Here is a 22,348-nt window from a genome sequence, read left to right as displayed (position 1 = left end):
TTATGTCAGTTTATTAGCGTATTCAAATAATACTTTTATGAATGTTTTTCTTTTAAGGACCTGGGCAAGCTTGGTCTTCCACCTGTGCATACTAAAATCATTTCAATACGTAGAATCCATTTCGTATGCATTGTAGTTGTTGGTATGTCAGGCAAGCCTTGGGGAAGTTTGATTGTTGTCTAGGGGAAATGTCTACGTTATTAAGGTATACATGTAATGTGACTTGTCAGTAAAGTCGAGGAGGTGGGAAAGAGTCGATCTCTCTTCCACCTCCCTGGTGAAGTGGTCTATTGAGCTACCCATAGAAATGCGATGGAGACAGGTAACTGTGGCGTAATTTCGTTGTACTAATGATTTGCCAGGCGGAGCAAGATTCCACCTATTCTGAATGTGGACGAATCGTTTTAAAATAGAGAGAGAGAACAAAACACATTGTGAGAGCAACTAAACGTCGTTATGGGTACATTACATTACGTAACGACCATCAGACAAACGACGCTATATCAAACAATTGGATAAGACGCTCGATAGCCTCCACGTAGGAATTCCTGCAGTGCACAAAGAACTAGATGAAATGTCCCCGATAATCTCTACACATACCGACTCATACTCTTACCGGGCACACGGTATGGTGACAGTGCGTTATTTCGACTGTAGGTACAGCTGTAAGGTTCAAAGTACAGGAAGAAGATTTTGAGAAGTCATACAAAATGATTTGACCTTCAAGGTTCGCTCGTGCCGGGTCTTTGCTCTGCAGAGCGAAGATCTGGTACTTTAATTGTTTTTTTGTCAAGGGACCGGAAAAATGACTTCGTGGGATGAATTTTATTATTGTTCTGATACCATATAATATATTGGTTGAATTTGCATTTGTTGTTGATTTTACGATATAGCGTACGCTCATGCACTTATTATACCCACGAGATCTGGCCCTAGTTATAATTTAATGTGAAAGACACCACCTGTATACTTAAACAAATTCATTGTGCGTGTTCAGTAGGTTTTAAAGGGACTGTATAGTTTTGGGAGAGACCTAATTTCAGGTTTCTTACATTTTTTGGTGAGATAATGAGAAACCTCTTATGAAATATGAAAGAACATGTAATTCCATGAGGAATTCGACGTTTATTTGATGAAAATTGGTTTTGAAATGGCTGAGATATCCAAAACAGAGCGATTCTAATAAGTGTGGGACCCACACTTTTTTACGATCGCTTTGTTTTCCTTTGTTTTTGGATGTTTCAGTTATGCCAAACCCGATTTTCATCAAATAAACTTTGAATTCCTCTTAAAATGGTATGCTCTGTACTATTTCATAAGTGTTCTCTTGGTATCTCGCAAAAAGTTAAAACCCAATTCCCATCTCCACCAATACTGTACCATCCCTTTAAGGCACTATTCAATATTATGTGCATTCCAAGTGCAATGGTAGATGACCCCGTACTTTTTTTTTTGAATTTCACCTCTGCCTTTGACTTTGGTAAAATAAATCTACCCCTGGGATTATTGTGCATTGTCATGGATTTAATCTAATAGTACAGAATCGAGGTCATGTACATTGTATGATTTACTAAAATGCATTCATGCTCTCTCTCTCACACACACACACACACACACGCACGCACATACACATATATAGATATAGACAAATCGATATGTGGGGATATTGAATAGATAGATACAGTCAACCTCGCCTACATCGAGCTTGCACATCTCGAAAAATTGGATACGTCGAAGAAAAAAAAAAATCTGCCCCCCGATAGATAACTATAGAACAATTATGTTAATTCTGTCGTGTAAGTCGACATTCACGTAAGCCGAAGAGTTTTCTTTGGTCCCTTTGGAGTCGAAAAAAGGAATGTTTACTGCATTTATTTATGGAATCAACTCATATATTCAATATGCATATATTGCATAATAATATGTACGTTATTCATTTTTAACCTTGCTTATTGAGTGCATTTCCTTTCTATTTGGCTTTTCTCTTTAAAGGCCGGTTCTGTAATGTATTCAGATTTTATGCGTACTTTGTGCACAAAAATTTCGACCCCCAAACCATGGATCACTTCATGCAATATTCATTATGTTTAGTAATTCTTGTTGACCTGGGGGTGTTTCATCAACTTTTGTCAGCGCTGACAAGTTGTCATCGCTGACAATCACCATAGTAACAGGCAGTGACCAGAGCTTCTCAGCCAATCAAAACCAAGGATTTTGATGAAACACCCCCCTGAAGCTGTTCTTTGTGCTCTTGATCACATCATTCATGATTGTACTTTGAAACTGGAGAAAGGACTCGTGAAAGCACGATGTTGGTAATCCTTTTCTTTCCCTTCTTTGTATCTCTGTAGCTCTCTCTTTTTGTTCTCTACCACTCTCTCTATCGCCGTCTCTTTCTGTCTGAAATTGGTCGTCAAACTCCATAAAGTCAACCACACGCCCACATGCACACAAACATAATACTTTTTTTTTTGTTTTTCAACGATGTTTATTCTGTTCCATTCAAAGTAATAGAAAAAAATAACAATTTTCATTTGCTACAATTGAAATGACGAAAATATACATTTGTGATCATAATAGCAAATTTGCTATTGCTGTACATAATGACATAACAAAAATTACATTTTCATGAACAATTATCAATTTACATACAGTCACTTCCCCTATGCTCTCAAAAAATTGCTTGAATTTAACAGTGATAATTCAATTCTTCTAGCATTAATCTTAATAATCATCCAAATGAATTATGCAGCAAAATTATACAGTAATAAATAATGGAACCATATTATTTATCAACCAATACCCGCCCACCTACTAACTCATATCCCTTACTGAGTCCCTATGACCACCCCCACCAGTTCCCTCCCTTCCTGTTTCCTCCCCCACCCCTATCTGTACACATGCAACACACAAACACACACAAACACACCCATACACACACACATACACATGCACCTAATTTGGTTAACTGCTCTTGCCTACACATCACAATATAGTAAATATAGTTATATAATCAGCCCGCCAACAGGCTGACAGGAACGCATGGGAAAGGAGGGGGAGAAAATACAAAACAACATAAGAAAAAAAAAAAGAAGAAGAAGAAGAGGAGGAGGAATGAAGGAAAGGGAAAAAAATGAAGAAAAGAAAGAGTGGAATACTATGGAAACATTACTATTTTCTTAAAAGTCACAGACGTTGCACGTAGCTTCAGACTGGTTTATTCAACGAAGTCTCAAAATATTCCCATTTTTGTAAATGTACATGTAGCTTCCCAGCCTTGGTCGCAAGGATTTTTTCCTCATTTATTAATTCAACAATAATCTTTTGCATCTTTTCTCCAGTGGGTAACTTATTTCCCGTTCTAGATTTAAAAATGATGTATTTTGTTAAGATAATCAAAGTATTTACACATTTTGATCTATTTGAATAACCAGAAATTCCCCCAAATATATCTCTCCAATTCATATTCCTTAACTCATTTATATCAAAATAATTAATTATGAATTCCCATAACGGTTTCACTTTAACACAGTGTAAAAATAAATGCAGATAAGTTTCAGGCTCATGTTGGCAGAAGGAACAAAGGCTGTCTGTTACAAAACCAAACTTCATTAAACGCTCCTTAGTGTAAACTACGCCATGTAACATCATAAATTGAAATTCTCTATATTTTCTTATCAATGTACACTTACTCGGTTTAATAAAAAGATCTTTTATTTCTTTGTTTGTATAATCATAGCTACTGTGGTCATCTTTGATTTGTAAAACATAAGATGACTGTAAATCTTCCACCATAGCCTCATATATTTTTCTCGATTTTAAAACTTGCAAATTTACTCTCTGACCAGAAAAAATCAATTTTAAGTCAAAGTTTGTGGAATCAACTTGCTGAAGTGTACCTGCTCTCATAGAATCCTTCCATTTCTGGGGTATAGCATTAAATATATCATTCAGTTTAAGCAATTCTTCTACCTTAAAACCAAGACCCAAGCTTTGAAAATGTGACTGAGATCTCAAATGACCGTTATCTAATATATCTTGTATTGTAATTATTCCTGCATCAAATAAATCTCTATGAAAAAACATCCTACCTGCTATGCGTACACTCCTATTATTAAATATTATTGGATTTACAACCTCATTTTCCAATTGTCTATATTTATAGATATCGAGCCAAACCTTCAATATTTCCGAATAAAAAGGTGGTACATTATCTGTCATAATAGATGAATCAAAGTCACACATAAACAGGAATCTACCTCCTACAGTACTAAAACAGAAGTCAAAAAATAATTTCCACCCAACTTCTTTTTCTCCATATAGAAGGCGTTTTAGCCACATAATACGTTGTGCCTTAACAAATAACCGAAAGTTCGTCATTCTTAAACCCCCAAACTCATAATCTTGATACATAATATTTCTCTTTATACGGTCTTTGCCATGCTATAAGAAATCAAAGGTAATTTTTTCGACTTCTGAAAATACCCACTGAGGAACAACAATAAGTGATGCTACATAATTCAATTTTGACAAGGCGAATGTTTTCATAAGATGTATTTTTCCCATAAGTGTTAAATCTCTTTCTTTCCACCATCCTAAAAGACTTTTTATCTTACTTAATATTTCTTTAAAATTTAAATTCTCTTTTGCCTTAACATCTAAGGAAAAATAAATTCCTAATATTTTGATTTCTTGAACAAAATTCCCAAACAAATGAATATTTGGCCTATCTTTTTCCTCCCCAAGCCATAAGAAATTAGTCTTCCCTTTATTTATTTTGAGACCACTTATTTTCCCAAATTCATCAAATAAAAATTGTAACCGTTTAATTGAACCCTCATCTTTCACAAACAAAGAAATATCATCCGCGTATAAAATTTGTTTTATTTCATTTTGACCAAATTTAATTCCATTAATATCCTTATCTTTTCTAATAGCTCCAGCTAAAGTTTCCATAGCTAATAAAAATATATATGGAGACAGAGGATCACCCTGCCTCACACCCCGTTTGATATTAAAGTACCCCGTTGAGTTTCCACCGTTCATAACACAGCTACTGATATCCGTGTACAAGACTTTAACCCAAAATTGAAATGAATTCCCGAAACCAAATAATTGCAGAATTTTAAATAAAAAGATATGCGCTACCGAATCAAATGCTTTCTCAAAGTCCACCGCAACTAGATAACCGCAAGGATGTTCCAATGCATGAAAAAGAATGTCATCTATTATTCTTACAGCTTCTCCGATATTTCTGTTTTTCATATAGCCTACTTGATCATGATGAATAATTTCCGGTAACACCTTTTGAATCCTTTTAGCTAATATTTTTGATAAAATCTTATAATCAACATTTAACAAAGTAATAGGTCTATAGTTTTGAACATACATACCATCTTTACCTTCCTTCTCTATAAGTGTAATTACTCCTTGCTTTTGAGATGTAGACAGTTCCCCCCTATTATATGCCTCATTTAGCGTTTCAACTAAAATATCTCCTAAAACTGGCCAAAAAGTATTATAAAACTCCACAGTAAATCCATCATTTCCCGGAGACTTATTAACTTTCATTTCCTTCAAAACTTCATAACATTCATTTTTAGTTACTTCACCTTCACATAAATTTCTACTTTCTTCATTTAATTTGGGAATACCAGATAAAAACATCAACTTTTCATCTTCAAGGATATCACAAGCAGAATACAATTTTTCATAAAATGTTCTAATAATTTTCAAAATCTCATTTTTATCTGACACTATTTCTTTCTTTTCATTGTATACTTCTTTGATAACACTTTTCCTTTTCTTAGATTTCAACAACTGTTCAAAATACTGTGTTTTCTGTTCTCCCTCTTCATACCACTCTGCTCTTGACCTGATTCTCAGACCTTGGCGAGAATAATCATACAAATTGTTTAGTGCTGTTTTTTTCTCTTCAATTTCATCCGTTATAAATTTTACAGGTAAAGTCAATAATTGAGTTTGTAAATGACTTATTTCTGATTCTAACTTTTCTATTTCCTTTCTCCTTCGTTTTGCCTTCTCCTTCGAATAACTGATTATAATATTTCTCATTTTCATCTTTAAAAAATCCCAAAAAAGTAATTTATCCTGGATTTCTGGAATCAATTGTTCCCTTAATTGATAAATTTTCTCATTCAACATATTAACAAACTCAAGATCTGCACATAAACTATTATTAAATTTCCAATAAGATTTACCAAATGAAAATTTATCTGCTAGATTCTTAAGTTGTAACAAAATACAAGAATGATCAGGTGTAATTGACGTAATGATATCGCACTTATTAACCAAATTAAGTGCATTAGAGGAAAAAAACCAATAGTCTAAACGACTTTGAACGATTGGCCACTTTTGCCTAAAAGTAAATTCCCTTTTATCCGGGTTTCTTTTTCGCCACACATCTTCTAGCTCATACCTTCTCAAAAATTCTTCCAATTTCTCATTAAACTTAGTTTTTATAATATTCTTTTGCCCCATATAATCTAATTTTCCATTCATGAGTATATTGAAATCTCCCCCTAAAACTACGAGCTGAGAAGGATCATACAATTCCGCTATCTTAGTATTTAGCTTATCCAAAAATTCAAACTGTGTTTTTTCTTTATCTCTAGTTGGGAAATAACAATTACCTACTAATATTTTCACGCTTCTCAGTTCTCCCGTCAGTAATATATAACGCCCATCTTTATCTAATAAAACATTCTCAAATTTAAACTTTAAATTTGGGGATAACAAAACTAAAGTTCCCCTACTATGGTTTGATCCATGGCTGAAAAACATTGAGCCATCCCACTCTGAGCTCCACCTTTCCTCTACATCAACAGTACTATAAGTTTCTTGAAGAAAAACAATGTCACTTCCTTTGCTTTTACACCATGCAAAAATGTTATTCCTCTTAGCCCTATCCCAAAGAAATTAACGTAAGATGCTCATTTGTTTCCATTATATAACTAGATTCTCATTATGAATGATAAAGCGTGCATTGGTACAAGACATGAATAATACAAAGTCCTCTCCCATGCGTTCCCGTTCAGGCCTCTCCAAGAATTTCCAACGCACACACACACACACACACGCACACACACACGCACACACACACACATACACTTGTAATGCGTAGATATATTACAACGATATTGATAGGCCACTTCATAGACACACGGTATTTCATTGACGAAGAGCAAACCATGTGAATACGAAGAGAAGATCAAAGGTAGATTATTTCGCATTTCTTATGAAACTGAAGTAAACATGCACTCTGAACTCCCATCTTATCAGTGATCGATTTATTCAAAATCCGTTGCAAGGTGGTGAAGTTTTACTCTGAACATCACCGGTATTTTGTTATTTTTAATAATATTATTCATATGGGCATAATTCCCCACATTTCATACAATCAACTGTCCACTTAGAGGATAAGGAGCATTTTGTTCAATTCGTTGGGGACAAACACAAACAACAACACAAAATAACAGAAAAGACAGCGCTTCTTTGTGCAAGTACATGATTGTACTGTTTCATTATAAAACGTTCAAAAGTTTTATCATTCGACTCATTTTATGGAAGTCATAAACGTTATATTGAATCGCAAATATTGTTATCGCGCACCTTATCGTAGACACACACAAGCATTGTTTGAAAATTTTCCGACAGGTATAATCTCACGCGTATTAAACCTTGTTATAGATATATGATGAATTCAACTTTGACAGATATAAATTATTATTCTCCTTCACGTAGAACAAGTTATCTTAACATTCAATGTCACGCGTGTTCCGGTTTAATAGCCTGCGATGCGATGGGCTATTTTACGTTCCTGCTTCTGTTGGTGGAATTTGCCCCGTTAATCATTATCGGACAAAATCTCTGGCACCCGTCGTAGTTGTGGGTTAGGATCACTAGTAGTTAATGGCTCGTAAATTTGAAGTACAATAAATCTGAGTACACAAGTTACCAGATCATTTAAAGTTACGTGACATCAATAATTCTGGGCGCTATCCCATGTTCAATTCATGCCATCTAATGTAATAAACGCCCCTAACAACCAGAGAGCTGTGTCCGACCCCCCCCCCCCCATATTCCTATAATGCGAGGTTGTTTTTCATCTCAGTACTGGGAAATAGTCCGTCAAATTTACTTGAATTGCTCAAGGGAAATGACTTTGAATGTACATGAGTACAATATAAATCCAAAATAATCCCAGGCTATTGACGATATCAGAGTTGCATTCTTTTTGTTCTCTCTACTTCAATTTAAAACAAAGACAACTCGTACACAGTGTACTGTTATTGTGTTATTGTATTTTCGATACGGATTGAAGTGGAGACCAATATCAAGTAGTCTGCCACTTTTTTTTTAACAATCTTTCCGCCTTCCCGCGGTGGCAAGTGAAATGCATATTATACTAATCTGAAAGAGACAAGAAGGATGTTGGCAAAGTCTCTTATTTTCGGTCTGTGTATACACACGCCCGGATACTAACCATGATCCGGACCCATCCTCATATGAAAAATAATCTGAAGAGTGTTTAGGCCGATCGAGACCTTCACATATATAATACTTCTCAACTTTAACAAAGGGAAGAAAACTGAAAATCAGCCATTTCTCAGTTATCAACACTTTTATTTGGGGTAACGCATGTTCTATATAATTATAATGAATCTCAAATTTGAATCAGAATACTGCCTTTTGAGAGATATCTTAGTCAAAACGTCATGACATGTACTCATGTCCGTATAATTCACTGGAATCGCAGGACTTCTGTAATTTTCTTCTCTCTGCGAAGATGCAAGACGATATAAGCCCCTCCTGCTTGTTCTCTGAGAGATGACCATTAAGCCTCTTAATACCATTTTCTGAAAATGTCATTTTCTTTGTCCACAAGCGGATTAGCCATGGTATGACTGAAGGCAATCGCCCCGTATGAGGGAGACTTAAATCTTGCGCAAAGCTCTCTTTGAAATAAATGACTAGGATGGCCAATCAGTTGATACACAGAAAAAGGAGGGTGCACACGGGGAGACAATATTGTCAATGGAGGGTGCACATTGTCCTGCTATACAGAATTGTCTGGCATAATATAGCACGATCCGGGACGAGCTTTCAAAACTACATTTGATAAAGTTCAAAAGTATGATGTGGAATATGCACGTAAATACACGAATATAGTGTATCTTCCACAAGATATAGATTCAAAAGGATACGAAATTCCAAAAGAATACAACATACTAGGAGGTGTTACGGCTCAGTGGTTATGATCATGGGTTCTCAATATTGAGACTCTTGGTTCGAGCCACCAGCATCAGCAGATGAACTCTCGAATAAGGTACTTCGTTACCTTTGCCCAGTCCCTTGGACGAGACTTGCTTCCGTCTTCCCGTGGCTGCTTGCCAAGTTACAAGAATTATTGTTCCATCAACGGCCATACACGTAAAATAAATCCGAAACACAGTGTGCGTAAATATGAAGGATCATGAACATTCATATGAATTTGGTGAACCAGTGACATTGCATCTGCTTTGCCTTCTTCTCCCCCCCCCCTTCTCTCTCTCTCTCTTTATAGTTGATAGCATATACAACACCATAAGTTGAATCACATGATTGCATTAATTTTTCTTCAGAAGCGTAAGGTACAGAATGATAGGTCTACGTGTCTGCGTTTATATATTATGCCTGGGACTCGGAAGATGTTGACATATTGTGCTATTTTTTATTTACTGTATTTTTTTCTTCTAATTTTGTGAAGATCCGATGAATTTAACGGTTTCAACTAATCCTTTTTTTAGTATACGCAGGGAAAAAACAACAACAAAAGTAGAGTTTCCAATTTAAAGAGGGCAAAGTGATTATTTCTGCAGTAAGGACCCAAGGACCTAATGGGTTACGATAACAAAGAATCGATATTTGTTCCAATCGGCAGGAGAGGAGTATCATCCTACGAAGATGGGCTGAGCTAATGATGCAGAATCAGGAGAAGCTGGCAAAGATCCTGACGGCTGAAAACGTACGTAATGACGGCAACCATAATTTATATGCCGTAAACATGTTCTTATAAGAATATACGTATATCATTTATATCATTCATTTCACTCAATTTGGAGTGACCTCAGGGATCACTCGAAGATTTTGGAGTGATCCCTGAGGTCACTCTAAAACGAGTGAAGATGAACATTTTCACTCAAAATTCACTCCAATTTCACTCTAAATTCACTCTTTTTTGTATTCACTCCTTCAAGAGTGAATATTTTCACTCGATTTTTTTTCCTTTTTTTGAGAGGAGGTAAATCCTTTATTCTCTATCTGACGTGATTATCGACGTTGTATCTGTAAAATTCAAACACTAGGTGTAATCATTGACAACATGATTCCGAATGTTGACAGTTTCCCAGTCATTAAATAAGGGTAATTCTGCTGATATGACGGATAACATATGTTCCACCGTGGATCAAACGTAAGATGAAGTGATCATGTTAAATATATCGCAGTAATATGTCTATAGTAACGAATCATGATTAATTTGTATTGATAAACCGATAATAATCGCTATTGCGCACTATAATGATAATATGATTCCCGTTAACGCACGTATCACCGACTTACAGCGCAATGTTATTTTCGTCTTCACCTTGCTTTTTTTTTACAACTAGGTCTATACTTGTGCGTCGTTTTATTCTAATTCTTAATAATCGCCATATCTGACTCCCATTCCGCAATGTCTGACAACTTAACTGTTCTGACCGATGATTAGTAGAAGTTTGCGATAATCCACGTACCGACTATGTATGATAATATACCATCTCATCGTGCAAGGAAACAACTTTAAAGAAGACATATTCAGTCTTATCATGTAAACTCTCTTTATTCACACCCCAAACTTTCCCCATGTCGCGCGGATTGACGGTTACCGATCGACACGACAGGGCAAGCCACTGGCGGAAGCTAAGGGCGAGATCGGATACGCAGCGTCGTTCTTTGAGTGGTTTGCTGAGGAGGCCAAGCGGGCCTACGGGGACGTTGTCCCGTCGCCGTTCAAGACCAAACGGATGATCTTCATGAAGCAGCCAGTAGGCGTAGCCGGCATGATAACACCCGTACGTTACACGTCCCAATTGGCCGGTTTACTAAAATGTTTTCAAATATATTGCTGCTTGTATTCCCCTGGAAATCTAGTAACGAGCTGTTCAATGCACCTGTTTTGTTGCTATACTCTAAATAGCAGTGGTTGTGGTAGTAGTAGTCAGTAGCAGTTAGTAGTAGCAGCAGCACACATTTTATCTTTCAGACTGGCGCTGATGGTTTATCAATGCCAACAGAACATTGATAATCATGTTCCAATGTATTGTCAGTCAATAACCAGAATTAAGACTTGGGACCAGATTATGTATACACACATAAAAATCCCCCGCAATATTGTTTATTATTATTTCGACGTTAATATTATCAAAATGTACACAGAACAATAGCTACTTGACAACATAACATATCTCAATAAAATCAGGAAAATGTAGCTGCTGCTCATTATGTTTGTTGTAATTATGTTTGTTGTTTTGTAAGAGCAAAATGGGAAGAAGTTTTCTTCAGGCGATCTAGGAAATGGATATCTTTTAGTAAAAGTGATTGTTAATTCTGTCGTTACCTTCGTAAAAACGTAGTCATACAATACATTGTCAACGGCGTTTTTGTAAATCGTAGCGCTGAAAGGGTTTTTCCTATATTCAGAGCATCGTGCTGTGACAGTTTGTGTCATAATAATGGACTTGTTCATATTTCATTTATTTTCTTACTAACGCTTACCTCTGTCTTATCTCCATTTGTGTATAGTGGAACTTCCCTAGTGCCATGATCACGAGGAAAGCAGCAGCCGCCATCGCCGCTGGCTGCACGGTGGTGGTGAAACCGGCCGAAGACACTCCCCTGTCGGCTCTGGCCCTGTGTGAGGTATGGAAACTGGAGGAACGTGCTTGCGTAGACTGGCTGTATGAATATAGTTCATAATTCCACTTCGCGCGTGAGCAGAAAAAAGACAGACATTACAATCAATTACTTAAAAAAAGCTTTACTTGTCAGTTTTACCTATTTTGGAGTAGCTGTAGTTTTGTTTGTAGAAGTTACGCTTTGTATTTGATATCATCTGTACATACAGTGCAGAATCCTCAGAATATTTCATCATTGTAATGTGAGGAAAGTACATGTATTGCGAAATCTGTATAGGAAAGTGAAAGAAATCTGAAAATCTATGATTTCATATTTATTCAATAGTAATTACACTGTGCGTCACTGCAGCTAATTTACACTTCTTTCGAAGATGTTTTAAGAGAAATAACGTAGTATTAAAGCCAGACATTGTGATCAAGATTGTAGCGTCTCTTTTCTCCCCATAGCTTGCAAACGAAGCGGGTCTTCCAGCGGGTGTGTTCAATGTGGTGCCATGCTCCCGCGCTCACGCCGCCGAAGTGGGCAAGGTGATATGCGAGAGTCCGCAGGTGGCCAAAATCTCCTTCACCGGGTCCACGAATACAGGAAAGGTATACCTAGACCCTCCACGACAAGTCAAAATTACTGCTCATTCACTTTAAACGATATTTCTCCGTATTCATTTTCCAGGCTGACACATTCAAAAGCCATGTTGTGAATAACTGTATATGGTTAAAACCCCGACTAGAGAAGTCCGATATTTGTGGGTAATGAGATAAGTTGCGTTCTCGTAGGCAAGATGTTTAGAGGTTTTTGTAGCCTGACCATTATGACGATGTATCATAAATGCTATGAATATCTATGAAATGTCGGTGGAAGTGTTTAATTTGTTTGTGATTATTAAGTGCATGATTGATAACCTATTGATTGCCCGGAAGCCCGGAAAACAGCCGTGATATTAAACATCCGACATTTCTTGTGTATTGGTACGTATTTCATGTGCATTATCTAATTATGTGTGTATTAGTTTCTATATTTTCGTGTATGTTACTCACTGTCTTCCACACACTCTCTGGGTGCGTGCCCCCAGATTCTCCTGAAGCAAGCTGCAGACACGGTCAAACGCGTTTCCATGGAGCTCGGCGGCAACGCCCCCTTCATTGTCTTCGAAACAGCGAACGTGGATGCTGCCGTGGCGGGCACGCTCGTTTGCAAATTCCGCGGATCGGGCCAGGTACTGAGTATGATCAACTCGACCGTCTGTTATTATTCTTAAGAAAAACAGTTTGCTGCTCTTTGTCTAAATTTGGTATTGATTTAATTTCGCAAATTAAGACGTTTCCCTTGTCAGCGGCACAACATCTATACGTCATATTGATATTATATACCTAAGATGTTGCCAATAGCAAAGGAATTATAAAGAAGAAAACATCAAGAAACAGAAACCGTCGTGTTTTGGCAGCATTGGATTAAGACGCAAAAATTTGTGAAAATATCATAGTGATGTGAAACGTGTGTGACCTATTTGTGATGCGTGAAATATTAACGAGTTGTGAGCTTTCCAGAATTGTCATTGTGGATAGCGGTTAACCGATTTATCAATTAACATATTTAGCAGTTAACAGTTACTTTCGTGTACTTGAGATTGTCAGCATTTGGAATCATTCATGAGGGATAGTGTGGAAGTTTTACATTGATAACTGGCTACAGTACATGCAACACTTCCAGAATGAATTTGACCTTTTCCCCTTTTGTTTGTGTGTGTTGTTGTTTTGTTTCGGTCAGACTTGTGTCTGCGCTAATCGAATCTTGGTGCACGAGAAAGTGTACGACGAGTACTGCCAGAAACTGAGCGCCGAGGTGGAGAAGATGGTAGTAGGCGACGGGATGGACCCGGCCACCACCCAGGGACCGCTCATCAACGTCAGTGGTATGGAGAAGGTGGGTGCTAGCCTTTGATCCAAGCTCTATCAATGTAGTACTTGCACGATGAGGGAGCAGAGGGTATATTCACGTGAAACGTCATTGGGGGGGGGGGGGGGGGGGAGGGGAAGGGGGAGGGGGAGGGGGGAAAGGGTGATATGTGACATGTGCAAGCATACGCCAAACATGTTCGTGAGTATTCAGTTCAATGACCGCCCCCCAACAACAAAAAAAAAAAAAATAATAATAATAATAATAAATAATAATAATAAATAAATAAAAAATAAAAAATAAATCAAAACAAAACAAAACAAAACAAAACGAAAAACGAAACAAAAAAAATAAAGAAGAGGAAAAGATCAAGACTAGCCTACAGAAGTCTATATGATTGTCTCTAAGTACTATATCCAATCAAAACCAGTGAAACATGTTGCTTTACACTCCAGCTGTGAAGTATAGAGTTTTGCGAAGACTTGTTGATATCTCAATAGGTTTTTAGGATTTTTATTTCGCTGATAGTGAGAAAGCATTTCGAAACCCATCCACACATGTATATAACTTTTGTGCGCCGATCAGTGAACTTTCTAGACTTTCCGATATCACATTGTTGAGTAATTTCCTCTTTCAGAGCTTCCTCTTTCTGTTTGTAAATCTATGCTGCCATACCATGTTGAAAAGTACTGAGTAATCTCACAGCCATGACCCTGGGCATTAATGATACGATCTTCCTTATAGGCCCCTGTGTGGATCGGAAAGCTGATACAGAACGCTCAGAAGTCAATGCGAACAGCAGAGCATTCAATTACAGCAAATAACCATAGAAATTTAGGAAAGTATGTATAACTGCTTCGAATACGACATTGTGTAGTCGCAAGATTATGTGTTTGTTAGTTTGTTAGTTTGTTGGAATTGTTTTCCCTTTCTTTCACTGGTCGCTCCTCGCACATTAAATTCAAGAGCTTCTCCAAAGTCTATCTTGAATGACAGCGTGTGTATCACGCTAATTTCAAAATGTCATCCTTTCGCCATTTCTATCATTATAATACTCGAATGCAATCAACTGGCTGAAACGTTAGTTAATTTCAGTCCATTGAAATCAAAGCCAGACATTACATTTTGATCGTACTACTGTACGACACAGTTCGTTATAGCTAAGTGTTACTCCAACTTTGCTTCTTCCTGCATTATTTTGCTGACTCTTTGATTTATTTACTATTTTCATGATTTTTGTCGAAACTCACTGGAGCTAACAGTGAGTCCCTGTTATAAACTTTAGTGTGGTGAGTTGGCTCAGTCGGTAGCGCGTCTGCCTCAGACCCAAGCGACCCGGGTTCGAACCCGAGTCTGGACTGAGCAATGTTGTGTGTAATGATACCGTCCCCCTCTAGCAAGAGGCAAAACACTCTGTCCCTCGGATAGGACATAAAATGAAGGTCCCGTGTGTGAGAGAGCCACATCTCATGCACGTAAAAGATTCCGCTTCATTCATTCAGATCGTAAAGAGCAGCGTGTTTAACCCGGTGAAGTGTTCCGCCTCACATCAACTGGAGCCCATGCGAGACCAGCTTATCGTAGCTGAATATTGGTTATCCAACCATCTTCTCAGATGGAAAATGAACAAACAAACAATACCTGCCGTCATTTCTCTCTCTGATGTCTACAGGTGGAGAAGCATGTGGACGATGCCGTGGCTCGTGGCGGCAAGGTCCTGGTGGGAGGCCAGAGACACGCCCTTGGCGGGTCGTACTTCCAGCCCACCGTTATTCGCGATGTTCCGAATGACGCCCTCGTCTGTCGAGAAGAAACCTTCGGACCTCTGGCCCCGATCATAAAGTAAGTGTTGGTTGATAAGTCAGATACCCTTCATGACTAGCTCATTGGAACCCCTCCCCCCCCCCCCCCCCCCCGCCCCATGTCCCATGTACCAATCTCTCTGCGAAACACTGATTAAATGCCGAGAGCAGGAACGTACTCATAATTTGTAGTTCTAGGCTCTATTACACACGTACAGTATAGTCTAGTAGGCGATTTTTCTTATTATCATTCACCGCCACAATTCAGTGGACAATACAAAGTATAATGCTATGTGAATGCAGATTAAGTCTCAAATCAATACATAATTTTGAACACGGATGGTTATTTCGTTTAAAATAAGAAATAACTGAAATAGCTTTCAGATTAAAAGTGCCAAAAAAATGAAATTCTAATATATATTTCCTTTCCAAGATTTTTTTTCAAGAGCTTTTAAACGTCACTCGAAGAAACCTTGAACAACTAAAATGAATGACTTAATATAGTGGCACTTTAAAAAGAAAAAAAGAATCGGTTTGCAGCGGATCGCATTCTCCTTACTCGACAAGATGCCTTGCCGTGTTAGAAATCCGTAAAACATTGTCAATCCTATGTGTTTGTCTGTTTGTTTGTTTGTTTGTCAGTGTATAGTATAAATTGTATTGTAACACAGCAGGTTTGAGACAAATGACACTGGACTCCATCATTTGTTCAGTATAGTGGCAGACTTTAATTGAGGGTGGCTTAACCCTGAAAAGAACAACAACAACAAAGAACAAACCATGACTTACACAATGGCCATGTAACATACCTACAAACTGCATATTGTTGTAACATACTTCACAACTGATGCTTAAGTTTTGTTCATTCATGCTTTTCAGCATTCCAATCCATGTGAACTGTAATGGAAGCATCAATATCACGTTTTATGATTTTCCATCCATATCGTTTTCATTACCATACACCATTGTACAAATATGATTTTATACCATTGTCACTGAAGATTATCTACACTGATAATCATCTTTATTCTTTAAGTTCACAATATACAATGTACTCCCTTCTGATTTATTTCAACCACATGCATATAGTTGCCCCCCCCCCCTTTTTTTGTTGTTTATTTTGCTTTGTATTGTTTTGGACTCAGTGTATATGTCCCAACATCTGCTTTCATAATATGCAAAATAACTCACAGCCTGCTATATGTACTACAAACAGCACAAATTTAATGATATTACCTTGTCAGCAAACAGGCTTGTAGGACTATCAACACCAATATACTGTATCGTACAACATCAACTCTGAAATGTATTAAACAAAGCACATTTCAACTGACCAAAAACTTCCTGAAACAAGTTTCCTTTCAACAACAACCTATGTACAAATTAAGCAGTGTTGAGCTTGCTAGCCTATATGCTTATCACTGCCCTACTACAACTCACCCCTCTTGAGCTCTCTCGAGACTCGACTCCGTGCAGTGACTTCCAAGCCACTCAGTGAACTTGAACTCTGTAGTATCAACATTACATAAAAATAACATGAATGTCTTAGTGTCTTGTTGTACCTAACGGCACTATAATTTGAGTCACAGACTCTATTTGTCATAACAGATAACTCCTATCAAACACCTAGCCAGTGTCATCCGTATTATACATTCCAGCGAGCATGGTAACATATCCCATCTGGCACACTCTCCATAGAGAAGAATATACAACACATTGATGCTACAGTAACATAGGTGTATGTTATAGCCGATACAGCATACTTCTTGAATTTTAGTACACTGCACCACTACACCTAGATACAACTAGTTCATCATCTCTCTGGGTGATGGATCGATACCATGTATCTAAGGCTACCTTATACCCCATGTAGAGTGCTATGACGTACCATCATTCAATGCCTGAATGGTAAAGCTAATACCGTTTCCATCGTATGGTGTACCTCATACAGGATACTTGTCATACCTTCTATTTCCATCATTCTCATTAAACTATGAACACAGCATGAAGTGACTCTTGAAATATGGCATTCTCACTCACACTGCAACCTATGCCATAAAACTACAACCTTATTCCTAGGGAAAGGAATGAAACAGCATACCCTGTCTTCCTTCATCTCCCTTATTTCTTACTACACAATCACTCCGGATCACTTATCACCTATAATCAGTCACCTTTCAAAGTTTCAGTGATTACACCGTGACTATTTATACTTGCATAGCATCAAACTTCCAATGGAAACACTATGCATAAACATGAACGGCTTGCCTGCATTGGAGCATACATTACTGTGTCACCCAAAAGTAATCACACAAGCTCCCTCTAATATCATGAAGCCAACCAGTATTCTTCATATATGACATAGCATTGTGACAAGTTACTCTCTAGTTTGCCAGGTATAACACACACATTTATCTGCACCATCGGTACCATACCTTAGCTTATGCAGTAACTCTGCGTAATGCAGCTGCCCTCAGCAGCACTGACTACAACCTTTCTTTACACAACTTGACAAATCATGCTTCAAACTCACACTTGTCACTTATTGTACAACTATATAATAACAAAGTTGTCATTTTCATAGTCCAGGCATTGTAACCCAGGTTTCTCACCAAGTTCAGGCCTCTTGTTTCTCCACAACTTTGTTGAAACTTCTGGAACCTTTGAGCTAAGACATGCTAGCTTTCATCCACACCTCTCAGACTCACAAGATTAGTCTCAAAACTAGACTCAAGTAAGGCACTATTGCCAATTCAAATTGTACATTGCTTAGTTGCAGAGATTAACATAACTGGTCTGTTACAGTATGATTACCGTATATGTGTAAAATTTCACAGATTTTCATATCAAAATCCGCAATAGACTGCGGTGTAATGTCCTTGAAAACAAGTTATGATTCACCATCAGTCGCAGTGTCGTAATCGAAAATGTCAAAGTTGCTGTATTGTGCGGCCGAAGTGGCACAGCAAAGTGATATCGTACGGAATCATGGGATAGTAAGACGCAAAGTCCACTTCCCCGCTCAGATTTTAGGACGAGGAGGAGGTTAGGGTTAGGGTTAGGGTTGGGGTTAGGATTAGGGTTAGGGTTAGGGTTAGGGTTTGATGGTTAGGGTTAGGATTAGGATTAGGGTCGATTGCTATAGCCAACAGCGTCCGATACGGCCTCGCGAGCTACGTTTACACTGGAGACATTGGGCAGGTGTGGCGTCTAACCAAGCGGCTCGAGTTCGGCATGATGGCGGTTAATGAGCCCCTCATCTCAACCGAGGGCGCCACATTTGGGGGCTTTAAAGAGTCCGGGCGAGGACAGGAGGGGGCCAAGTTCGGCATGCTGGAGTATATGAACGTCAAGTACCTGTGCATCGGTGGACTGTAGTCAGTCCTAGTTCGTCATTGTCTGTGATTCTTTCATAGGCAAGAATTACTCTTGTTTTAAGACAGTTTTGACCGTGGTTTGTACGGACGGAGAAATGTCGCTGAAACTTTTATATTCCCGTACTTCGTTTTACATGCAAATTTTGCAGAGCCTGAATATATCACGTGTGTGATTTTGATACGTACTCTATCTAGTCTGCTTTTCAGGGACATTGTTGGAGAGCCTTATGAGATATGCAACTCTGTTTGATCGTCTTTGCTGTTATTGCCCGGAGTTTAGTATGTTCGTCACCTAACGCATCAGTCCAATCTATGGCTGGCAGCTGGTGTAAGGACCAATAGATACAAACGTACTGAGTAGTCCACGAAGTACCGGGCTGGAGCCTTCACATACAAACTACGAAAGGGATAACAAACTGGAGAATCATGTATGCTCTTGTCCTCATCCAAACTGCCCACAAAGTTGAACCTGACGGGCTGTGCAAGACGGAGATTTCCATCTCGGAGACCGTAAGTGTACTTACACCTAAAGCATTGGAATGATCGCCGTCATTTTCATAGCTCGAGGGTTTCAAACGGCTAATGACAAGACCAGTGCATCGACCCTTCGCAATGACACTACCCAGAATGATCCCGTTGAAAATGATGTAGATCAGAGTGATGCCAATAGACGCTCCTCGGGACCAGTGCCAGCTTTGTGATCAACACGGCGACGTAAAAATCAACGGATGTGTGTGTGTGCTGCAAATGCATCAGTCAACTCAACTCAGTCAACTCTGTAAACGGATATAAAGATAGTCCAGTATGCCATCGAAGCTCTCCGTGATTACCCCTCCCCCTCCCCCCATCTTGCGTACTTTTGCCACTAGCCCCCCCCCCCCCCAACTGTCTAAAAAAAAAGAGAAAAAAGTGACGTATGGCTGCTTTCTTGCGCATGTGTACTTTAATATCAACTCGAGATTTTTTTGTAATCCTTTGTATTTCCTTTCGTTAAAAGAGTGTATAGAGTCAGAGACACGATTTTTATTTGTTGTTTTGATATTTGTTATACTGTCGATTTTTTTCCTTTTTTTTCAAATTGTTACTGCAGCTGACCTGGAATTCCTTGCCACTGGTGTGATACAAGTTTATTGCATTCAATAATGAAAAGCAGCTGATACTGATCAAGCCATTCTGAAATAAATAAATATATTTAATGATAGCAACAACTCCGCTATTGAAAGAGAGTCACAATGGTCACGTCACTATCGTATATTTTATTATTTATTAGTGATAAATGTGTTTGTTTTTTTCTGGGCACCACAGGTACTTTGCATCATTATACTCTCAAATTGCCCATATTTCTTCCTCTCTTTTAGATATGAGTGGCGACATAATGATTTACTGAGGTACATACACAAAACATTTCTTGAAAATCTGTTCAATGGGAACGTCTACACCTACACTGATTTAAAAGGACATTCAATTGCCGGGGGCACCGTACCTGCACATATTCCCACCACAAGTTTTCGCCCAGATTTACTTATTTTGTGGGAAGAAGAAAAAAAAAATCACGATTGTTGAGTTAACTGTCCCCATTGAAACCAACCTCGAGGATGCACATCAAAGGAAAGTAGAAAAGTATAGTTCAATCGTGCGGGACACCCAGGATAAGAGTTACTCCGTGTCATTCTATGCGTTAGAAATCTGGGCAAGGGGACTCATTATTCCGGGTAACAATTCTGAAAACAGCAAATTCCAAAATTCGTCCAAATGATTTCTTTCAGATACTTTCTAAACTCGCCATACCTTCCTCTTTACGATATTCTAAGCCAGAAAAGAGAAAGCTTTTAGGGAGGTACGGTACCTAGATCCGTAGGGCTTCACAAGCTGATATTCACACCCATTATGTTTTCGCGACGAAGTGTCACCGGAGGCAATATGCATGTCTATCCGTAACCGTTTTTATGCGGTGATTTCAGAATATTGTTTGAGATATGTATTGAAATAGATTTTTCTTTTTAAATTTTAGTATTAGCCGCAGGTTTAAGGCGTATACGTAGTACACTACATTGATTAAGTTTCGTTTCTGATGGAAAGGGGAGGGAATCTCGGGTCACAAGGTCACAGGGTGTTAAATGGATAAATAATACGTCTGGAAAGTTGAGTTTATATCTTTTGCCTTGCGAACACAAGGTAATTGTTTGTATTTTGTTTTAAATGTGTTTTGGTGGTAAAGGTTTTAATTACATGTATTTTTTTTTTAACTGAGTGTAGATCGATAGTGATTTTATTGAGAAAGAGTGGGCCATGGGTAAAGGCGATAGCCGAACAATGTAGAATTTTGTGTTTGTGTTTCTGTATATTCTGAAATAATGGTTTATAGTCGTAGAGATGGATTTATGTATTTATCATTAGTTGGTGATTGTGGGGATTTTGGGGCACAGGGTCACGTAAAAATTAAGATAGTGAAGATTGAGATAACTGATTGATATTCGAAAGTATCATATGCATGATAATGTATCTTTTGTTGTGGTAATGTAACCTTCAACAGTTATTTCGTAACTCTAAAAACTTAAACCTGCACTTCGTATTGAAAAAACGGTGGACCTGGTTTTTGTAAATGTTCTACTCACATTGCCTTCAACTTGAATAAAGTCATGATTAAATAGACATAGTGATGATAGTTTGGATTTCCTTGAACATTAATCCCAAGCGTTCCAGTCCCCCTTCCAAAGTGTGTGTGTGTGTGTGTGTGTGTGTGTGTGTGTGTGTGTGTGTTTTTGGAGGGGAGGGGAGTGTTTTATTTCGTTTGATTGTTTCTTTGTCGTTTTTTTATGGGAGTGGGGATGATCTCACTAACTTCTATTTGAGTCAACAATCTTGCTTAAATCCGTTCTGGTTAGGAAGTGTGTTATGTAATGTCAAAGAAACCACTCTGCTTAATAACGTTTAATAACTTTAATTTGCTTTTGACCTGTAACCCTATAAATCCCAGGGGCACATTGTTTCCCCTATCTCCATTTGCCACTCTTGCGCCTTTGAATCAATTTAAACCTAATTCGGTGACTTTTCCTAAAATTTTGTTGCGAATACTTAATAACTTAGGTATGACTGATATTGCTGGTTGCCATGTCAAACCTAAGCTAACAATCTTGTCAGTCAGATTTTGCATGTTTTTCTGTTCATTTCATTTCAGTTAACAAATGAATAAGTGAGTGAGATAGGGTTTTCGTGGCTATCGTTTACTGAAAGACCAAATTATGAAGGGTTGTGAATGGTTGTGAAATGGTCTTTTTTTTTTCATGTGACAGTCATCAAACATCTAGATGTACTAGA

General features: G+C 38.0%; 1 protein-coding gene across 1 annotated transcript in view; it reads left to right on the top strand.

Moving 5' to 3' along the window:
- Nucleotides 1–22,348, top strand: part of LOC139718627 (succinate-semialdehyde dehydrogenase, mitochondrial-like) — a 39,208-nt gene that overhangs the window by 14,830 nt on the left and 2,030 nt on the right. Inside the window, exons 3-9 of the mRNA XM_071630084.1 lie at nt 9,944–10,027; nt 10,944–11,114; nt 11,845–11,961; nt 12,405–12,548; nt 13,028–13,171; nt 13,723–13,878; nt 15,524–15,693. Of these exons, the coding sequence (XP_071486185.1) occupies nt 9,944–10,027; nt 10,944–11,114; nt 11,845–11,961; nt 12,405–12,548; nt 13,028–13,171; nt 13,723–13,878; nt 15,524–15,693 (986 nt within the window). The remainder of the gene's footprint in view (nt 1–9,943; nt 10,028–10,943; nt 11,115–11,844; nt 11,962–12,404; nt 12,549–13,027; nt 13,172–13,722; nt 13,879–15,523; nt 15,694–22,348) is intronic.

The sequence above is a fragment of the Diadema antillarum genome, unplaced genomic scaffold, assembly GCF_040938485.1.
Source record: "Diadema antillarum isolate AM-2024a unplaced genomic scaffold, OU_Dant_1.0 scf00000098, whole genome shotgun sequence".
Classification (NCBI taxonomy): Eukaryota; Metazoa; Echinodermata; class Echinoidea; order Diadematoida; family Diadematidae; genus Diadema; species Diadema antillarum.
Note: the sequence above shows the minus strand (reverse complement) of the source record. Positions and strands in the feature narration are given on the sequence as shown.